At 35.8% G+C, this 16,860-nt stretch overlaps 3 protein-coding genes and 1 pseudogene across 5 annotated transcripts; 2 read left to right on the forward strand and 2 right to left on the reverse strand.

The window, feature by feature from the left end:
- The first annotated feature begins 3,151 nt into the window (after positions 1–3,151).
- Positions 3,152–4,989, forward strand: LOC127248896 (cytochrome P450 81Q32-like). The gene is made up of 2 exons (XM_051271452.1): positions 3,152–4,070; positions 4,163–4,989. The coding sequence occupies exons 1-2, from the start codon at positions 3,183–3,185 to the stop codon at positions 4,799–4,801; spliced, it is 1,527 nt and encodes a 508-aa protein (XP_051127409.1). The 5' UTR covers positions 3,152–3,182; the 3' UTR covers positions 4,802–4,989.
- A 630-nt stretch (positions 4,990–5,619) lies between these two features.
- On the reverse strand, positions 5,620–7,328 carry LOC127248735 (cytochrome P450 81Q32-like; annotated as a pseudogene).
- Positions 7,329–10,567: 3,239 nt separating this feature from the next.
- LOC127248689 (WD40 repeat-containing protein HOS15-like) lies at positions 10,568–12,306 on the forward strand. Of its 3 annotated transcripts, none has more exons than XM_051271160.1 (3): positions 10,568–10,803; positions 11,645–11,790; positions 11,896–12,306. In XM_051271160.1, exons 1-3 carry the CDS (start codon positions 10,740–10,742, stop codon positions 12,169–12,171), a joined length of 486 nt encoding a protein of 161 aa, XP_051127117.1. In that variant the 5' UTR covers positions 10,568–10,739; the 3' UTR covers positions 12,172–12,306. The 3 variants fall into 3 exon arrangements, with proteins under 3 accessions (XP_051127117.1, XP_051127118.1, XP_051127119.1); XM_051271161.1 differs by lacking the exon at positions 10,568–10,803 and adding an exon at positions 11,293–11,455; XM_051271162.1 differs by lacking the exon at positions 10,568–10,803 and adding an exon at positions 11,520–11,538.
- Positions 12,307–14,347: 2,041 nt separating this feature from the next.
- On the reverse strand, positions 14,348–16,451 carry LOC127248688 (xyloglucan galactosyltransferase XLT2-like). The gene has a single exon (XM_051271158.1). It carries the CDS (start codon positions 16,226–16,228, stop codon positions 14,714–14,716), a length of 1,515 nt encoding a protein of 504 aa, XP_051127115.1. The 5' UTR covers positions 16,229–16,451; the 3' UTR covers positions 14,348–14,713.
- Between the last annotated feature and the right edge of the window lie 409 nt (positions 16,452–16,860).

Below are 16,860 nucleotides of genomic sequence, written 5' to 3' on the forward strand. Positions count from 1 at the left end.
ACATATAAAGAAAAACATTTTTTATTTATTTATAATTAATATAAATTAATTTATAAAAGATAAAGAGTTTTAAGTGTATATAATAATACTTTTCTGCCCGATGCAAAGTATTTTTTCTATTATTTTGTATGTCTCATTTCAAAGAATCAATTTCTTATTTTTGAAAAGGTAATTATATGCTAATACTAAAATACTCTTAACTTTTACTTAAATTACAATTATATATTACATATACAATTATTTTATATAAAAAATCAAATGGAAAAAATGATACTATTTTCATTTTAGTCTATTTAATTCAATTATTTAGACTATATAAAATTTGTTACCAATTATTTATTTATTTGGTTAAGAATTTTTAATTCAATTTTTTCAAATTTTACTATTTAGACTATATATTTTTCAATAAAAAATACTGTTTTTCGTCGAATATTATTTTAATATCAAATTAAAACTAATTTTTTCAAACTCAACCAAACAAAACATATGAGTTTTAGTATTTGGGCCCATACCACACATTTCTAGAAGAAATTTGAACAAGATATTTAAAGTGAGATACAATGTTTAATGAGCATGGGCGAGACAAAGGGCTATAATTTTATTGTCGGATACGAGTTTTAATAAAAGTGAGTAATAATAATTATTTTTTTTATAATAAAAAAAGTACAAAAATGTAATGATTTTTTACTTTAAAAAAACACGAGAATATTTTTTGATGACAACCCAAAAATGAAATGAATATAAATTTGAATGACGGAAGGAGTATTACTTATTTTTTGGATTTAGGGCCCGTTTGGATTGACTTAAAAAATAAGCAGAAGCCAAAAGCAGAAACAGTTAGATGTAAGCAGAAGCAGTTCGATGTTGTGTTTGGATAAATCATTATAAAAGCAGCTTTTCGTAAATAATTGTTTGGACGTTATATAGTTAAAAGTGCTTTTAAACTGTTAAAATTACTTAAAAGAACATGCGGTTAATATAATACTAGTATTTTTCTATAACACTTTTATAATTTAATTTAAATTTTATAAATTATATTTAAAGATTTTAAATTAAAGTATAAAAAATACTTTTAAATTTTGATTATTTATATTCTAAAATTTTAATTTAATGATAATATATCAATTAAAGATACAATTACGGTATAATATTATATAATTTGTATTTTATAATTTATTTTAAAATTTTATAAATTATATTTAGTAATTTAAGTATAATTAAAAAATTTATATACTCCTATTTACATTCGTTATTTAAATTTTAAATTTTAATCCAAATATAGTACATAAATTAAAAATAATAAATTAATTATATTTTTTAATTTGTATTAAAATATAATATATAAGTTATTTATTTTTATTTTATATTATTATTATTATTATTATTATTATTATTATTAAGGATAAAAAAATAATTTTAACTGAAAACTATTTCTGCTTATTTCAAAAGCTCCCCCAATATGCTTCTGAAAAAAGCGCTTTTCAGCTTCAAAAGCTACTTCTGCTTTTGGGTACAAGCCATTGCAAATATGTGCAAACTGCTTTTTTTAGAAGTAGAAGCCAAAAGCTCTTGCCAAAAGTCAATCCAAAAGGACGTTAGTATTTTTCATACAAAAATATATACAAAATAATAATAATAATAATAATAATAATAAAGATCAAATATTGTTGTCATGATTCACGTAATATGACTTAACTTATCAGATCAAATTTGTCTATTATTAGGTTCGACCAATAATACAATAATTGACTTTATCAATCTTCTAAAAATACTTGATTTGAATTAGACATATTTTCATTTCCCATCACACACAATTTTTTTAAGAATTTATTAGGGATCATCACGTCATATCTTCTGCATTTTTTTTTCTTTGTAATATTTTAAAGATTTCATTCTCAGGCTATAAAAATCACATTTGAGCTTAACCCCAAATTTTACTATATTTGTTAAAATTTTGCATTTAACAAATTGACAATCACTATAAAAGAGCGTACCAAATGTTCGCCGGTGATTCTCCTATTTTGACAATATTTTAAAATGGAATAGCCAAGTTCATTTAAGAATATAGAGACTCATGTAACGAACATATGCATCAATATAAACTCTTGATGTTCTGTAAGGGATGACCTGATGGTGTAGGAGTTGAATTTGTGACCGTAAGATCATGGGTTCAAACCTCCGACCTTTCACGTCCACCTGCCAAACCCCATAATGACTTGTTTGAATGTAATTGCATTATTAGATGATCATGTCATAAAATTTCAAAGAGAGCTAACTTATATGATTTAAATACAATCTCACAGAGATGCTATTTATTTGACCCAAAGATATAGTATATAGATCCGATTAATATATTAATAATACATTAGTTATATATATTTTTTATGATAAATTTCAACAATATAATTATATTAAAGCCAATTTTTTAGTTTGATTATTTATTTTGATATGATTTTATTATAATATTTTTGAATAAAATATATAAATTTTGATGTAAAATTTGAATTCAATTTTAAGTTAGATTTTTAAAACTTAAAAAATATTTCGAATCTCTCAGGTCATTAGATATATCTCGGGTTGGGTATATATAATCGGATTCGTATATTATCGAATTTGATTTGAACCTGACATCTAACGATGCATGTATATTTGAATTGAAAATTGAACCAGAGCCACAATTGAGTAAAGGCAGAGGCACAGTTGCCATTATTTTCATTACAATTTGAAAATTAAAATAATCTATTTCTTTTTTTTTAAAAAAAAAAACTTTTTTAATATACTATAATTTTTACAATTCTTAAATAATAGTAATAAAAATAATAATAAAACAAAGTCTCGAAGTATGGCCCTTCTCTTGCCCCACACACCTGTTCGTTTTCTGGATATTTCTTGTCCAAATCTCCTCCACAAATACGTTTCTATGCGACCACCAATGACCAAACCCGTTGATCATCCTTGACCCAAAAGAAAAGAAAAGAAAAGTTTACAGCTGAATTGTAGAAGAACTTTCTTCTTGTGTTCCAAGTATGATTGATCGATCGATTGTATTGTATGAATTGGATACGTCATCTGCCCATGGCTCCACGGGGGCACCCACACCCACACCCACCCACTCCCTCTGCTAATATAAATATCTTCCCGGCCCATTTCCTTGCATCATTACATCCACATTTCAAACCACCATGGAAACAACCTGGCAGCTCTACACTCTCCTCTCACTTATCCTCCTATACATCGCATACATATTCTCACCCATTAATGGAACTCGCCGCCGCCGCCGGCTTCCGCCGACTCCCGGCGCGCCGATGCCTTTCATCGGACATTTCCGTTTCCTCAAGTTCCCTCTGCATCGCACGCTTCACCATCTCTCCCAGAAGCTCGGCCCGATCTTCTCCCTCCGCTTCGGGAACCGCCTCGTCGTCGTGGTGTCGTCTCCGGCCACCGCCGAGGAATGCTTCACCAAAAACGACGTCGTTTTAGCCAACAGGCCTCGCTTAATCATCGGCAAGTATATCGGCTACAATTACTCCACCTTGGTGGCTTCTCCCTACGGCGATTACTGGCGTAACCTCCGCCGCTTTGCAACGGTTGAGGTGTTCTCCACCGCCCGTCTGAACTTGTTCCAGTCGATCAGACGAGATGAAGTCGGCCGTCTGATCGGAAAGCTCCGCCGGAATTGCTCCGACGGCTTCGCTAGGGTTCAGTTGAGGGAATCATTGTTTGACCTGACTTTTAATAATATCATGAGAATGATCGCCGGGAAACGGTATTTCGGTAGGGATGAAGATACTGAAGAGGCGAAGCGATTTCGAGAGCTTAAAGATGACATTTTTAGGGTTTCCGGAATATCGAATCCACAGGATTTCATTCCGGTGCTCAGATGGTTCGATTTTAGAGGGCTTAAGAAGAAAATGGGTAAGCTTTTTGAACAGATGGATGGTTTCTTACAAGGCTTGATCGATGAGCACCGAGGCAATAAAGATGCAAATACGATGATCAGTCACTTGCTGAATTTGAGAGAATCAGACCCTGAATTTTACACCGACACCGTCATCAAAGCACTTATAGTGGTAAGAACTAAAAACAGATTACAAAATGTAGAAATTGATTAACTAGCTCTGTTCGATTTATTTTTGATAATGGGATCGATTGATCGATGCAGGTCATGATTCTTGCCGGGACGGACACTTCAGGAGTGACCTTAGAATGGGCGATGTCGGCGCTTCTCAACCACCCCGACAAGCTCGACAGGGCAAGAGCGGAGATCGACGAGGTTGTCGGCGGCGATCGCCTGATCGACGAATCGGACTTTTCGAGACTTCCGTATCTCCACCACATCGTTTCGGAGACTCTACGGTTGTTCCCGGCGACGCCGTTGTTGGTGCCGCACGAACCGTCGACTGACTGTAAGATCGGCGGGTACGATGTTCCACGTGGCACGATCGTGCTTGTGAACGCCTGGAGCATTCACCGGGACCCGGCGGTTTGGGATGAACCGGAGAGGTTCCGACCGGAGCGGTTCGAGGGAGAAGCTGGACTTGCGACGCCGCCGAAGCTGATGCCTTTCGGGATGGGGAGGAGATCGTGTCCCGGTAATGGGCTGGCGCTGCGCGTGGTGACGCTGGCGCTCGGAGCTCTGATACAGTGTTTTGAATGGCGGCGCGTCGACGGCGAGATGGTGGACATGGCCGAAGGGAAAGGTGTGTCGACTCCGAAAGCTGTTCCCTTGGTGGCCATGTGCAAGGCACGTGAGGTTGCTCTGAAAGTTGGACCACTCTCTCCTGCGGTGGAATTATCTTGAATTTGAATTTGTGTTGTTTAGTGTTTCATGTTTTGCAAATTCAGAAAGTAAGTGGAATAAGTTTTACGAGAGATACAGGATTGGTTTGGTTTTATTTTGAATTTAGAAATTTTATTTGATTTGTAATTTAAATAATGTTATATTACTATTTTACAGAAAATAATAATAATTTACAATATTAATGGTTATGTTGCTACTTATTGTCACCCGAATTTGAGGTTACAAAATTTGATATTTCTCTAAATGGGGTAGTCTTTTATTTTTATAAAATAAGAGAATTTCAACGAATACTCAACACCCTTCCTTAAAAAATTCAAATACAATCAATATTAATATCATGATCTAATACTATGTTACGACATAGATCCAAAGTTTTAACTTACAATCAATTAATTGTAATTAAAGTAGTACTTTCCTAACATCATATACAATGTGGAATACTTTTACTTATCAAACAGATTTGATAAGCCTTAATCCGGGGCGGATGTATGGCCCTGCGCCATCCCTTATAATTTTTAATTTTTAATTTTTATTTTATAATATATAATATAAAAAATAATAAATAAATTAAAAAATTGTAAAAAATTAATAGAATATTTATGTGAAAATTTAAATTTTAAATAATAAAAAATTTTATATCATAATAATTTTTTGATAATGTAAAAATAGATATGAATAAAAAAAAATAATAAATAATAATTAAAAAAAAATATTCAAAAAATTCTCAACCAAATTGGGAAATGATATTTTTAACAATTTTTTTTTAATAAATGTTTTTATTATTTATCAATTTCATATAATACAAAATTCATCTTGTAATATGCAGTTGTTAATGTAGATTGATATTTTACAAAATTTTCAAAATATGATATAAAATTATTGAATGATAAATAGATAATAATTGTTTCAAAATTTTAAAAATTAGCCAACTACTTTGTGAGCCACCTCACGTGCCTTGCACATGGCCACCAAGGGGACGGCTTTCGAGGACGATCCCCCTCTTTTCCCTTCGGCCATGTCCACCATGTCGCCGTCGACTCGCCGCCACTCAAAACACTGTATCAGAGCTCCGACCGCCAGCGTCACCACGCGCAGCGCCAGCCCATTACCGGGACACGATCTTCTCCCCATCCCGAAAGGCATCAGCTTCGGCGTACCAACTTCTCCCGCCTCGAACCGCTCCGGCCGGAAGCTCCCCGGTTCATCCCAAACCGCCGGGTCCCGGTGAATGCTCCAGGCGTTCACGAGCACGATCGTGCCACGTGGAACATCGTACCCGCCGATCTTACAGTCACTCGACGGTTCGTGCGGCAAGAGCGTCGGCGCCGACGGGAACAACCGTAGAGTCTCGGAAACGATGTGCCGGAGGTACGGAAGTCTCGAAAAGTCCGATTCGTCGATCAGGCGATTGCCGCTGACAACCTCGTCGATTTACGCTCTTGCCCTGTCGAGCTTGTCGGGGTGGTTGAGAAGCGCCGCCATCGCCCATTCTAAGGTCACTCCTGTAGTCTCCGTCCCGGCAAAAATCATGACCTGCATCGATCAGAGCTAATTAACAACGACAACAACTGTCAATAAATTGTCATATTTTGCTTATTACCAATACGAGTGCTTTGATGACGGTGTCAGTGTAAAATTCAGGGTCTGATTCTCTTAATTTCACCAAGTGACTGATCATCGTATTTGAATCTTTACTGTCTTGCTGCTCATCGATCAATTCTTGTAAGAAATCATCCGTCTGTTCAAAAAGCTTACCCAATTTCCTCTTAAGCCCTCTAAAATCGATCCATCTAAGCACGGGAATGAAATCCTCTGGATTCGATATTCCGGAAACTGTAAAAATCTCATCTTTAAGCTCACGAAATCGCTTCGCCTCTTCGGTGTCTTCATCCCTGCCAAAATACCGTTTTCCTGCCATCATTCTCATGACAATATTAAAAGTCAAATCGATCAATAATTCCCTCAACTGAACCCTAGCGAAGCCGTCGGAGCAATTCCGGCGGAGCTTTCCGATCAGACGGCCGACTTCATCTTTTCTCATTGACTTGAACATGGTGAGACGTGCGGAAGAGAATACCTCAACCGCCGTCAAGCGGCGGAGGTTCCGCCAGTAATGGCCGTAGGGAGAAACCGCCAAGGTCGAATAATTGTAGCCGATATACTTGCTGATAATTAAGCGAGGCCTGTTGGCTAAAACGATGTCGTTTATGGTGAAGCACTCCTCGGCGATGGCCGGAGACGAGACCACGACGACGAGGCGGCTGCCGAAGCGGAGCGAGAAGATCGGGCTGAGCTTCTGGGAGAGATTGTGAAGCGTGCGATGGAGAGGGGACTTGAGGAAACGGAAATTTCCGATGAAAGGCAGCGCCGCCCCCGGACTCGGCGGAAGCCGCCGCCGCCGTCGGCTTCCATTGGTGGTTGATAATTTGTATGTGATGAAAAGGAGGACGAGTGAGGGGAGGAGATAAAGGTGCCAGCTTGTTTCCATGGCGGAATAGTTTGAAATTTGGAAATAAGCTTGTGGAGGAATCCATCCAACATACTCCTATTTAATTTAGCAGAGCAGAGCTTGTCCCTGTCGAGTACTCTGAGAGTAAATAACAAATTAAAAGATATATTTCTATTTTTATTTTCTTACATCTAAAACACCTTCATAATATATTCTGATTTTTAGGGCGTGTGTTTTTCATGGGTCTGAAAATTTTCATTTTGAGAGTCAAAAGTTGCACAGTTGACATTAAAATCGATTTAGGATAGTCTACAATCATTGATCTGAAGGTTCAAGAGCTTAGTAGTTGACAATCTCTAAAATGCAATGTAGACGATTGCATTATAAAGTAAGAGATAATGTGATCAGAAATGTTGTTTGGCCAACTTCGCTGAATTCGATGTTAAACAATCTAGATTGAATAATAATTAAATTGATTGAATAAAGGCTAAAGAGCCTTATTGAAATATGGATGACTGAAGATGCAGAGACTTACGATCCTGATACATATCATAGTTAATTTGAATTTGTAAAATATATATATATATATATAACTTTTAAATGCATAATCCAAACAATAGAAATTTGAGATTTATGTATTTGGGATTTGAGATATAAAGAAATACACATATTTTCAAATTATTTATTCATATGAGTATATTTTTATAAATTATAGTATTAAATTAAATATTTGTTTGCATTTTAAAATATTAAATTGAATGTGCATTTAAAGGGTGTTTGGAAAACAATTGTTTTACTAAATATTTTAATACAAATCAGCTAATTGAATCGACTAACAACTATAAATTATCAGCTAATTGGCAAACGCACTCTTAGTTGAGAGTTAAAAGTTATAGTTGAAATTTATGGTTTTTTTTAGTTATTAGTATAATCTCTTTTTCTTTTTTTAAGTAAAAAAAATAATTAGCATTTTGGCACTTTTAATTTTTTATAATAATAATAATAATTATTAAAATTTTATGTTCAAATCAAATCACATAATTTTCAACAACGAAGGAAGTAATATATAATATTTTATTAAAATAATTTTAAAATTATATTGTAATAAAGTATAGATAATATGTAAAAAAAAAATACTACATTCGTTTATATAATAAAAATAAAAATTTATATTTATACATAATTAATATAACATAATTTATAAAATATAGAAAATAATTTAAAAATTACGGTCAAATCACTTATAGTTTCAAAAAATTTATATTTAATCATATTTTTACCATTAATTAACAGTGATTGTTTTAAACATTCTCTATCTGCAATATCAATTTTAACTAATGAAGAGAAAGAGATTTAAACGCAAATATCACTTTTAACTAATGACAATAAGGGGTTTTGTATAATTTTTTAAAACTACATATGAGTTTTATGCTATTTTATTTACTTTATGAGAATAAATAATATTTTTTGAAAATAATACAAATTGAATAATAATTATTTTTGAATTTTTTTATAAAACAATTACACTCTTTTTTTTTTTAAAATATATATTTTTTATAAAAATATTATTTAAATATAAAACTCAAATCAAACTTTCTCAATTCGTACTCAAAGATTAATATTTCTATAAAATTTATTATACCACTATAAAGAGAGTATGAATAATTTTGAAAGATAGGTAATTTATATAAATGAACATTTTTAATTTGTGAAAAAAATTTTTGGACATGTGATTGAAAAAAATATATTAAAGAAATGGATTATGGTAGGGGTCACATACAACACAATTGTGGAGAAGATTTGAACAAAGCATGGCATGTTTAAAGTATTTCTAGTCTTGTAATTCCTACATGCATGTAATTTTATCACTAAAAAAATTAGGGTAAATTAGTTTTTTAGTCCGTAACTGGACCCTTATTATTTTAGTCCCGTAAGAGAAGCATGTAGCAAACTAGTCCCATAAGTAAAAAATTTTCGTTGTTTTAGTTCTCCGGCGCCGAAGATGCACGCATGGCTCGCCGGAGGTGACGTGTCTGCCAGGTGTCGTTGACCTGGCGGATACGTTGATTTTTTTTTATTTTTAATTTTTTTAGAACTTATTTTTAATCTATTTTAAATTTTATTTGTATTTTTTTTATTTTTTATTTGGTCCAATTAAAAAAAAATAAAAAATTTTAAAAAGTGAAAAAAAAAATAAATCAACGTGTCCGCCAGGTGTCGCTGACCTGGCGGGACACCTGGTGGACACGTCACCTCCAGGGAGCCACGCGGGCGTCTCCGATGTCGGGAGACTAATACAGCGAAAATTTTTTACTTATGAGATTAGTTTGCGACAGGCTCCACTTACGGAACTAAAACGATAAAGGGTTCAATTACTGGACTAAAAACAGTTTACCCAAAATAAAAAAAAAAAAATAAAAAAAAATAATAATAATAAAATGACATGTTATATATAGACTGTGCTTAAAAAAAAAATAAAAAATAAAATCTATTTTACCTATTCCTCTTTCTTGATATTTCATCCTTACTTATCCACCAAATTTTGTCAAATTTATGATTGTATACAACATCGTAGCAAAACTAAGACTGCAGTATTTTTATAAAGATAATTTTGTCCTTGAGTGTAAAGATGATAATGTGATCATAAAATAGATGTATTTTTATATTTATGGAGAATGTTAATTTATTAAAAAAAGAAAAATGAGAAGATTTAATTGAACATAAAAAATGAAAAGATTTTGAGTAGAGTAAAAAAAAATATATTTTACCCTTTTACTATGTTCATTTTTTTGGATTATATATTTTGTTGAATTTAATAAGTTCACATTGGGCCAGTTGAGATTATAGTTCAACAAGTGTGTTTGTTTGAAGGATTTTGGAGGATTTCCACTATTCATCCAATTTTTTCCCCCCAAAAACATCAAATCAAACACCTATTTTTCATTTTTTATATTATACTAAAAATCAATTTTACATTCAAAACATCACATCAAACCCTATTTATATCACATCATACAACTATTCAAATTCAAAATTTTTACTATTCAAATCCCAATCCAAAATCCAAACCCCCAGAAACAACAGATTATTTCTGATTAAAATTGAATGTAAGGGCCCAACTTTACACGTTAATGCATGGAATAATTTGGCAGTGCACTATCGCTCTATAATGGAGATGTATTTGAGGCCATCAAATAATTAAGGCCCATTTAGCCCATTTACGTTAATGGGCCCAATACCTCTGCCAAAGCCCATTTGTGGGAAGGCGGTAAAATAAAATCGAAGCGAGCTGGCAGGGTGATATATCAGCAGCGCCGGTTATCGTCACCTATTTAATGCTGGAGGATTGGCAGCGGATTCACAATCATCGTATGATTATCACGCATCTTCCTTGAAGATTTCGTGCGAATTTGCTGCCGCAGGCGCCGCTCGGAATTCGACCTGAAATCGCCGGAAAGTTGCGTCGTATGCAGAAGAAGTTGGGATACAATGTCTAACCCCATCACTTCCGACGAGTTGAACTACTTGATTTTCCGTTATCTAAAAGAAGCAGGTCTTTATCGTATATGTATGCGCTTCGTTGTGTGTATCTGAAAATCGCTATCTGCACCAGTGGAGGCGGTATTCCTTTTTTTGTAAATACGGATTGCCAGTAGTAGCTGCGAGATTCACGACTGTTTCCTTAGTAACTTCACGGATCAAACTACTGATGCCAATCCTTGGTGGACTCGATGTCAATCGCGTTGATTTAGATTAACCTTTTTTTGTGTGTGTAAATTGATGATCGTGTTTCTTTCTCTTGCTTTCTAGCTTAGATGCCTTTGGCCCGATGATAAGCTTTATGTAGTGATTATATCGGATGTATGAGTAATTAGGTTTTTACTTGGTTCTGAAATTGATATCATGTTTCTATTGACTCTATATATGGACTGATCGTCATAAGTGTACTCATACAAGATGAAAATCATCAAATTCATATTAAAATCATTCTTCGATTGTGATGTTACGGAATTGGCTTAGTTAAATGGAGCATGCGAAGAAAAAACAAAGAAAACATTGCAAACGTGTTGCATATCCGTTTTCTTTCTCCTTATTTGTTGATATTTGAAATAGTATATACAATAATATGTATTGGAGGAGATTATAAATTTTGAATATTATGTTTTTGTGCTACAGTGCATTATTGTGTTAATTATTATGTAACTGTAAGTGATTCTCCTTGTATTCTTGCTGTTGTTATTCAAATCTGTTGTTTCACAGTTTAAAGATTAATGATAAAAGGAAAGCGGTAAAAGAAAAGAAAATGGAAATGGTCTTTCAATATGCATATCATGTCTTGCTTAAATCCTCTATTTTCTATCAATTAAGTGATTTTCTATGAAACTATCCTGTAGGTTTTACTCATACAGCTTTTATGTTTGGCAATGAGTCTGGTGTAAGCAAATCCACAATTGATGACAACTCCGTTCAGCGAGGAGCTCTTGTCAAACTTGTTGTGAAAGGACTTCAACATATTGCAGTGGAAGCAAACATGGTCAATGTAAGTAATATGCATTTCTAGATGGTATTATAATTTCAAATTCTCATATATGACGACATCAAATAGGGATGTGCTTATTAATTTAATACGTTGTATGTTGATCAGCTTAAGAATGGTGAAGATGATGACTTTGTTATATTGGATGCTATGGAGCTCATCACAAAAGGGGTCGAAGAATTGCAAAAGGTAGTGAAGAACAAGAAAAAAGACAAACAGGCTGCTGAAGGAGAACAATTATGTAAAGAAACTAAAGAAGCTAGCGGCCGAGTGAAAGATACAACAATAAATGATCCCCAGAAACAGAAGACGGTACATAGAAGCGCAGTGGGAAAACGTTCTCAAGGGAAAGAAAAGCGAAAAGTTCACTTTCATTTACAGTAATAGATGAATCAATATTTGAATGCATACAAGAACTCATCTAAATGCCAAATAAGAAAACAAATACTATGATATTCATTATCCGGTGTGTCTCCAACTTGGTTAACATTGTCAATAACCATTTACTATTATGAGTCTTGCTTTGTTGTCCACTTGTCCTTGTTTATACCTTCTTTTTGTTTTTTTCTATGAGTGTTACGCACCGTGCTCTATTAGTTTTATGTGAATTGAATGAATTTGGTCCAGCTGTGAGAACTGGTGATGCACAGCATTGAAGTCTGATTTTTCTTTTGAGAAACATAAATAAAAGTTGCAGTGTATGTTATGTTTCATATATTTCTTTGTTTTATCTAACGGCGTTAACTAGTTCCGTACATATTACATTATCTGAATTTAATGCACGAAATTTTATGTTCCTCGCTAGGGGGATTTACCACATTGGAACTCTGAAGTTGCATCTTGATAAGAGTAGTTATCTTGGATATTTCAGGTAGTTGGGTTTTTGTTTTTGTTTTTCTGTTATACTAAAGTTAAGCGGTAAATCTGTTAATCTATTCTTTAATGTAGGTTTATGCCCTTGTGAAGGAACTTTGTTAGTTCAGCTACGCGACTTTGGACAGCACAAGTAAAGAAAGAAGGTACTATTGCTCAATAACGCTTCTACTTGATTATTTACGAATGAGCTAGACCCACCTATATATATATATATATACATTTCATCCTCGTTGGATGGATGAGATCAAATTGATCCAAAGGCTAGGATTAACCTACTAGAATGTTCTAGGCAATCTAGAATCTTCCACACTTTTCTACAATATTCCACGTGAATATTAACATCGAAAAATATAAGTTCTAAACTTGTCCACAACCTTCTCAGTCTTCCGGGGAATTTTAGTAGCCTCCCCATTTTTGCTCCTATTTCTTGGAGGCAACTTCAGTTTGCGACATAGATACCTTGTTAAACTCCAAAAATATGTTCTAGAAAATTGAACGAATCAACGCAATATAATAATGTTTGTGTTTGTTTGAAAATCTAATGCATAAGTAGAAATAAAAAGTTGAATCCCCTTAAAGCTGGATGTGAAGAAATTAAGGAAAATGATACTGATGTGATGTTATTCAAAGAAACAAATGTTGATGTTTCATCTGAACTATTGGTAATGTAGCTGAATTGTTAAGTTTAGCTACATGTGAAATGAACTCCTTTTTATGTTTAGATAAATCGTGTGTAACTAGAGGTTTAGCACTGTCCTTAAATTTCGCCATGGAGATTGTCATTGTGTTGAGTGGATCGTCGCAATAAATTAGCCCTGATCAAATCAAGATTACTACTAAGCATAAAATCCTCATGTGGATAGATCATGTATATGTAGAATAACAAGAACCAAATCAAAACTTCCGAATATGAATTCTACACTTGAAAAGGTTTTTGATTACTAGATTTAATACTACTCTGCACCTTGCTTTGTCATGCAGATGCACCTGGTTTTGCTCCTTGTGGTTGCTGTTGTTGCGAATTACTTTGACACAACTGATGTCGGAATGCTAGCTAGTTTTCTATTCTCCTGTGATCTGTGATGCCATTGCAAGTAAGGTGATAATTTTTTATAGGATTCAACCTTTCCTATACCCATACAACTCATTAAAGAGAACAATACCTTACTCTTGTCATCTTCTCCTTTACAATTTTCTCTTGTTATTATCCAGATTGGAGATTCAATATTGGTACAATTTTGGATTGGATCAGTTGATTGTATCTGCAAAGCAACCATTTTTAATATCGGTACTAGTTATGTGAATCCAAAGGAGCTGAGCAAGGCTTTTAGTTGGATAGTCATATGTTCTTCATATGGAAGAACCATTGCTGGTTTATATTCTTTAGCTTGTCTGTCTATTTGTTGTTCCATTCTGATTTTTGACAGTGGCTACTTTTTGACCCCTGCAAATGCCTTGTGGAATAGCTTTGTTTATCTTGTTTTTCTTGCTGTTTGTATTTTGATGTTTGATATTACTTTGAACTGAATTAGTTATCCTGAGACTGAAACTCATCTTTTGGTTTGCTATAGCTGCTGCTGGAACAAGGAATTAGAGGAGTGTTAGCTAAAATATTTTTACAGCACTTCCATTTTATGCCTGGAAAATCACCATATGTGTGAGTGTGTGTATTATATTTCGAAACTAATCCTCAAGTTGCTTTGCAGCTAGTCCATTCCCAACAACCAACGTGGCTCATCATTTATTACATGATCGACGTGGGTCGGCAGCAACCTGATCCTCAAAAAAAAAGCACACAGAAAATGCAGAAATGTATATGGAAAACACAGTAAGCCTTCTTATGCTGTAAAATTTGAGTTAAATTTTCTATTACATTGTACACTCATTTTCTGTATCTGGCAATCTCCTTCACTCAAGCCAAAGGATCAAGTTCATATCACCAAATAATAACTGACCTCAGATCTTCCTGCAGGATTGGGATTCTTTGAACAAATCCATCACTCCCACAAATTCCAGGCCTAGCAGAGAGGGATTGCTTCTACTATCCTCATCACAAGAAATCAGCCCATTCCTTCTCCTCCTTAATCCTCTCCAAAACGCCTTCAAGAGCAATATCAAATGCATCCTTGAAACTCCTCACTCCAGCACTCGGCTTGGCATAAATAATCCGAGGTATGGTGTCCACAACCTTCTCCCTTTTCTTCCTAATCTCCTCTTTGCTGTAATTCATCAAAGCCTCCTTAATTGACACTGTCCCATTTTTCACTCCTTCCTGATCCAGCAAAACAGAGTAGCTCTCCGGCTCCCCCGGCAAGAACCACTCGTATTGCTCGTATGCCGTCGTCTTGGAGAAGAACACCGGCACCGCACCTGCCACCATGCAGTCGAAGACTGCTTTACTTGTGAAGCTATCCCGCTTCGGCTGCAGGCAAAATTCTGAATCCAGCATTGGCTTCAGTGTCAGAGAAGAATTTGTTGGACAATCACTCACGGCGCAGTCCACGGCACGGCAAGAATCGGACTCTTTGGCGCAGTAATCCATCAGAAACCGCCGGAGATCCGTTTCGGCCCAATTCCGGTTGGTCCCGATGAAGGAGAAGAGGGCTGATCGGTTGTAGTCGCGGACGAAGGTTTGCCATTCGTTTAGGGCTTCCCTTGTCTTGGGGTGGAATCCAGTGGGGTAAGGTACAGTGACGTCCATTTCGTCCCCAGGATACTTTTCGACAATGAATCGGGTCACCCTCTGCATCTGTGGCATGTTGAGGAAGCTGGAGCCCCAGGACTGGCCCGGGTCGGTCAGTCGCCGGAAGTCCCAGGTGATCCGGCTTATCGTCATGAAGTGATCTGAGCCGTTGGATTTCTTCCAGTGGTCTTGATTGCGGACCCACCGCAGCATCTTCTTGCATTGGCGATCGCGCTTGGCGGTGTCGTTGGTCCACAGGTACTTGCCGACGGCGAGGCCGGCGTAAAACGGGATGTAGAACGCCGTTGCGGATTCCGGCGATAGGGTTCGGCATTTGTGCTTGAGAATCCGGTGGTGGGAAATTACCTCGAGAGTGAATTGATTCGTGTGGTACCAGGATTTGTGCATGTCGTCCGGCAGTATCCGGCGCAGCTCCGTCGCGGCGGCGCCGTAGCCGTGGTTGGCGATTATGCCGCACTCCCAATTCCACGGATCTAGATCGGCGCAGTCGCGGAGGACTAAGTCGGCGTTGAACTCGGAAGGGAGGTCGTAGGCGTAGACTCTGCCGGAGGGGCAGTCCTCGCTGTAGCGAGGGATTGGCTCCGGCGGCTTGGTGGCGTTGGCCGCGGCGTCGACGCTCGACGGAGCGGCGCGGACGGGGAGGGTCGTCGGAACGGAGGCGGCGCGGTCGGGGAAACAGGGCGGCGGAGTGCGGGCGAAGGAGATGATTAGGGCTTGGATCCAGAGAAAGGCTATGAATAACCAAAATCGAGGGTGGGAGGCGACGTGGATTCGGATTAAATTGAGTGTGGATTTCAGGCAATTCGTCGGCTTGGGGGGTTTCTTGCCCGACGGAGATTCCGGCGAGTAAGAAGGGACCATTGTCGTCGGCCGGCGGGAGTTGAGCGCAATGGCGACGTAAGAAACTGTAGGGAATTGGAGAGGAGGAAAGATTGCAGCTTTGCTTTCCTTGTGAAGGAAGGGGGAAAAGATAAAGTGGCTTTAGTTAATAGCACAGCATTATGATGACCGACACAAGACAACGTGGGTTGTTCAATCCAATCCCATTTTGGTAAGAAAAATTCACTCAACATTAAAATTATTATTATTATTATTATTAGTTTTTTATAAATAATTAAAATTCTTTTCTTTGAGAATAAAACTGCAAAAACTGAAAAGAAGCAGCACAAGAAAATGGAGGGTGAGAGCCAATCGAAATATAGCAGAGGTCTGCGTGGTCACGTGACCCATGGCCATAAGATCATCTGTGACTTATCATCGAATACATTTATTATTGAAGTGGGAATTAATTAAGAGGAAAATGAATTATATCATGGTATTAATAATAATAATAATTGTGGAGTGGGTTTTAAATTTAATGTTGTAATAATAGTGTTTATTCCTTCATTGACAACTTTCTAGCTGCCGGGATTAGGTAAGGATGATGACCCTTTCCCTAATCAAGAATCTATTTTTATCTCATACACATAAATACACACGTACTACGTTGTATA

The sequence above is a fragment of the Andrographis paniculata genome, unplaced genomic scaffold (genome assembly GCF_009805555.1).
Source record: "Andrographis paniculata isolate CXL003 unplaced genomic scaffold, ASM980555v1 Contig34END, whole genome shotgun sequence".
Classification (NCBI taxonomy): Eukaryota; Viridiplantae; Streptophyta; class Magnoliopsida; order Lamiales; family Acanthaceae; genus Andrographis; species Andrographis paniculata.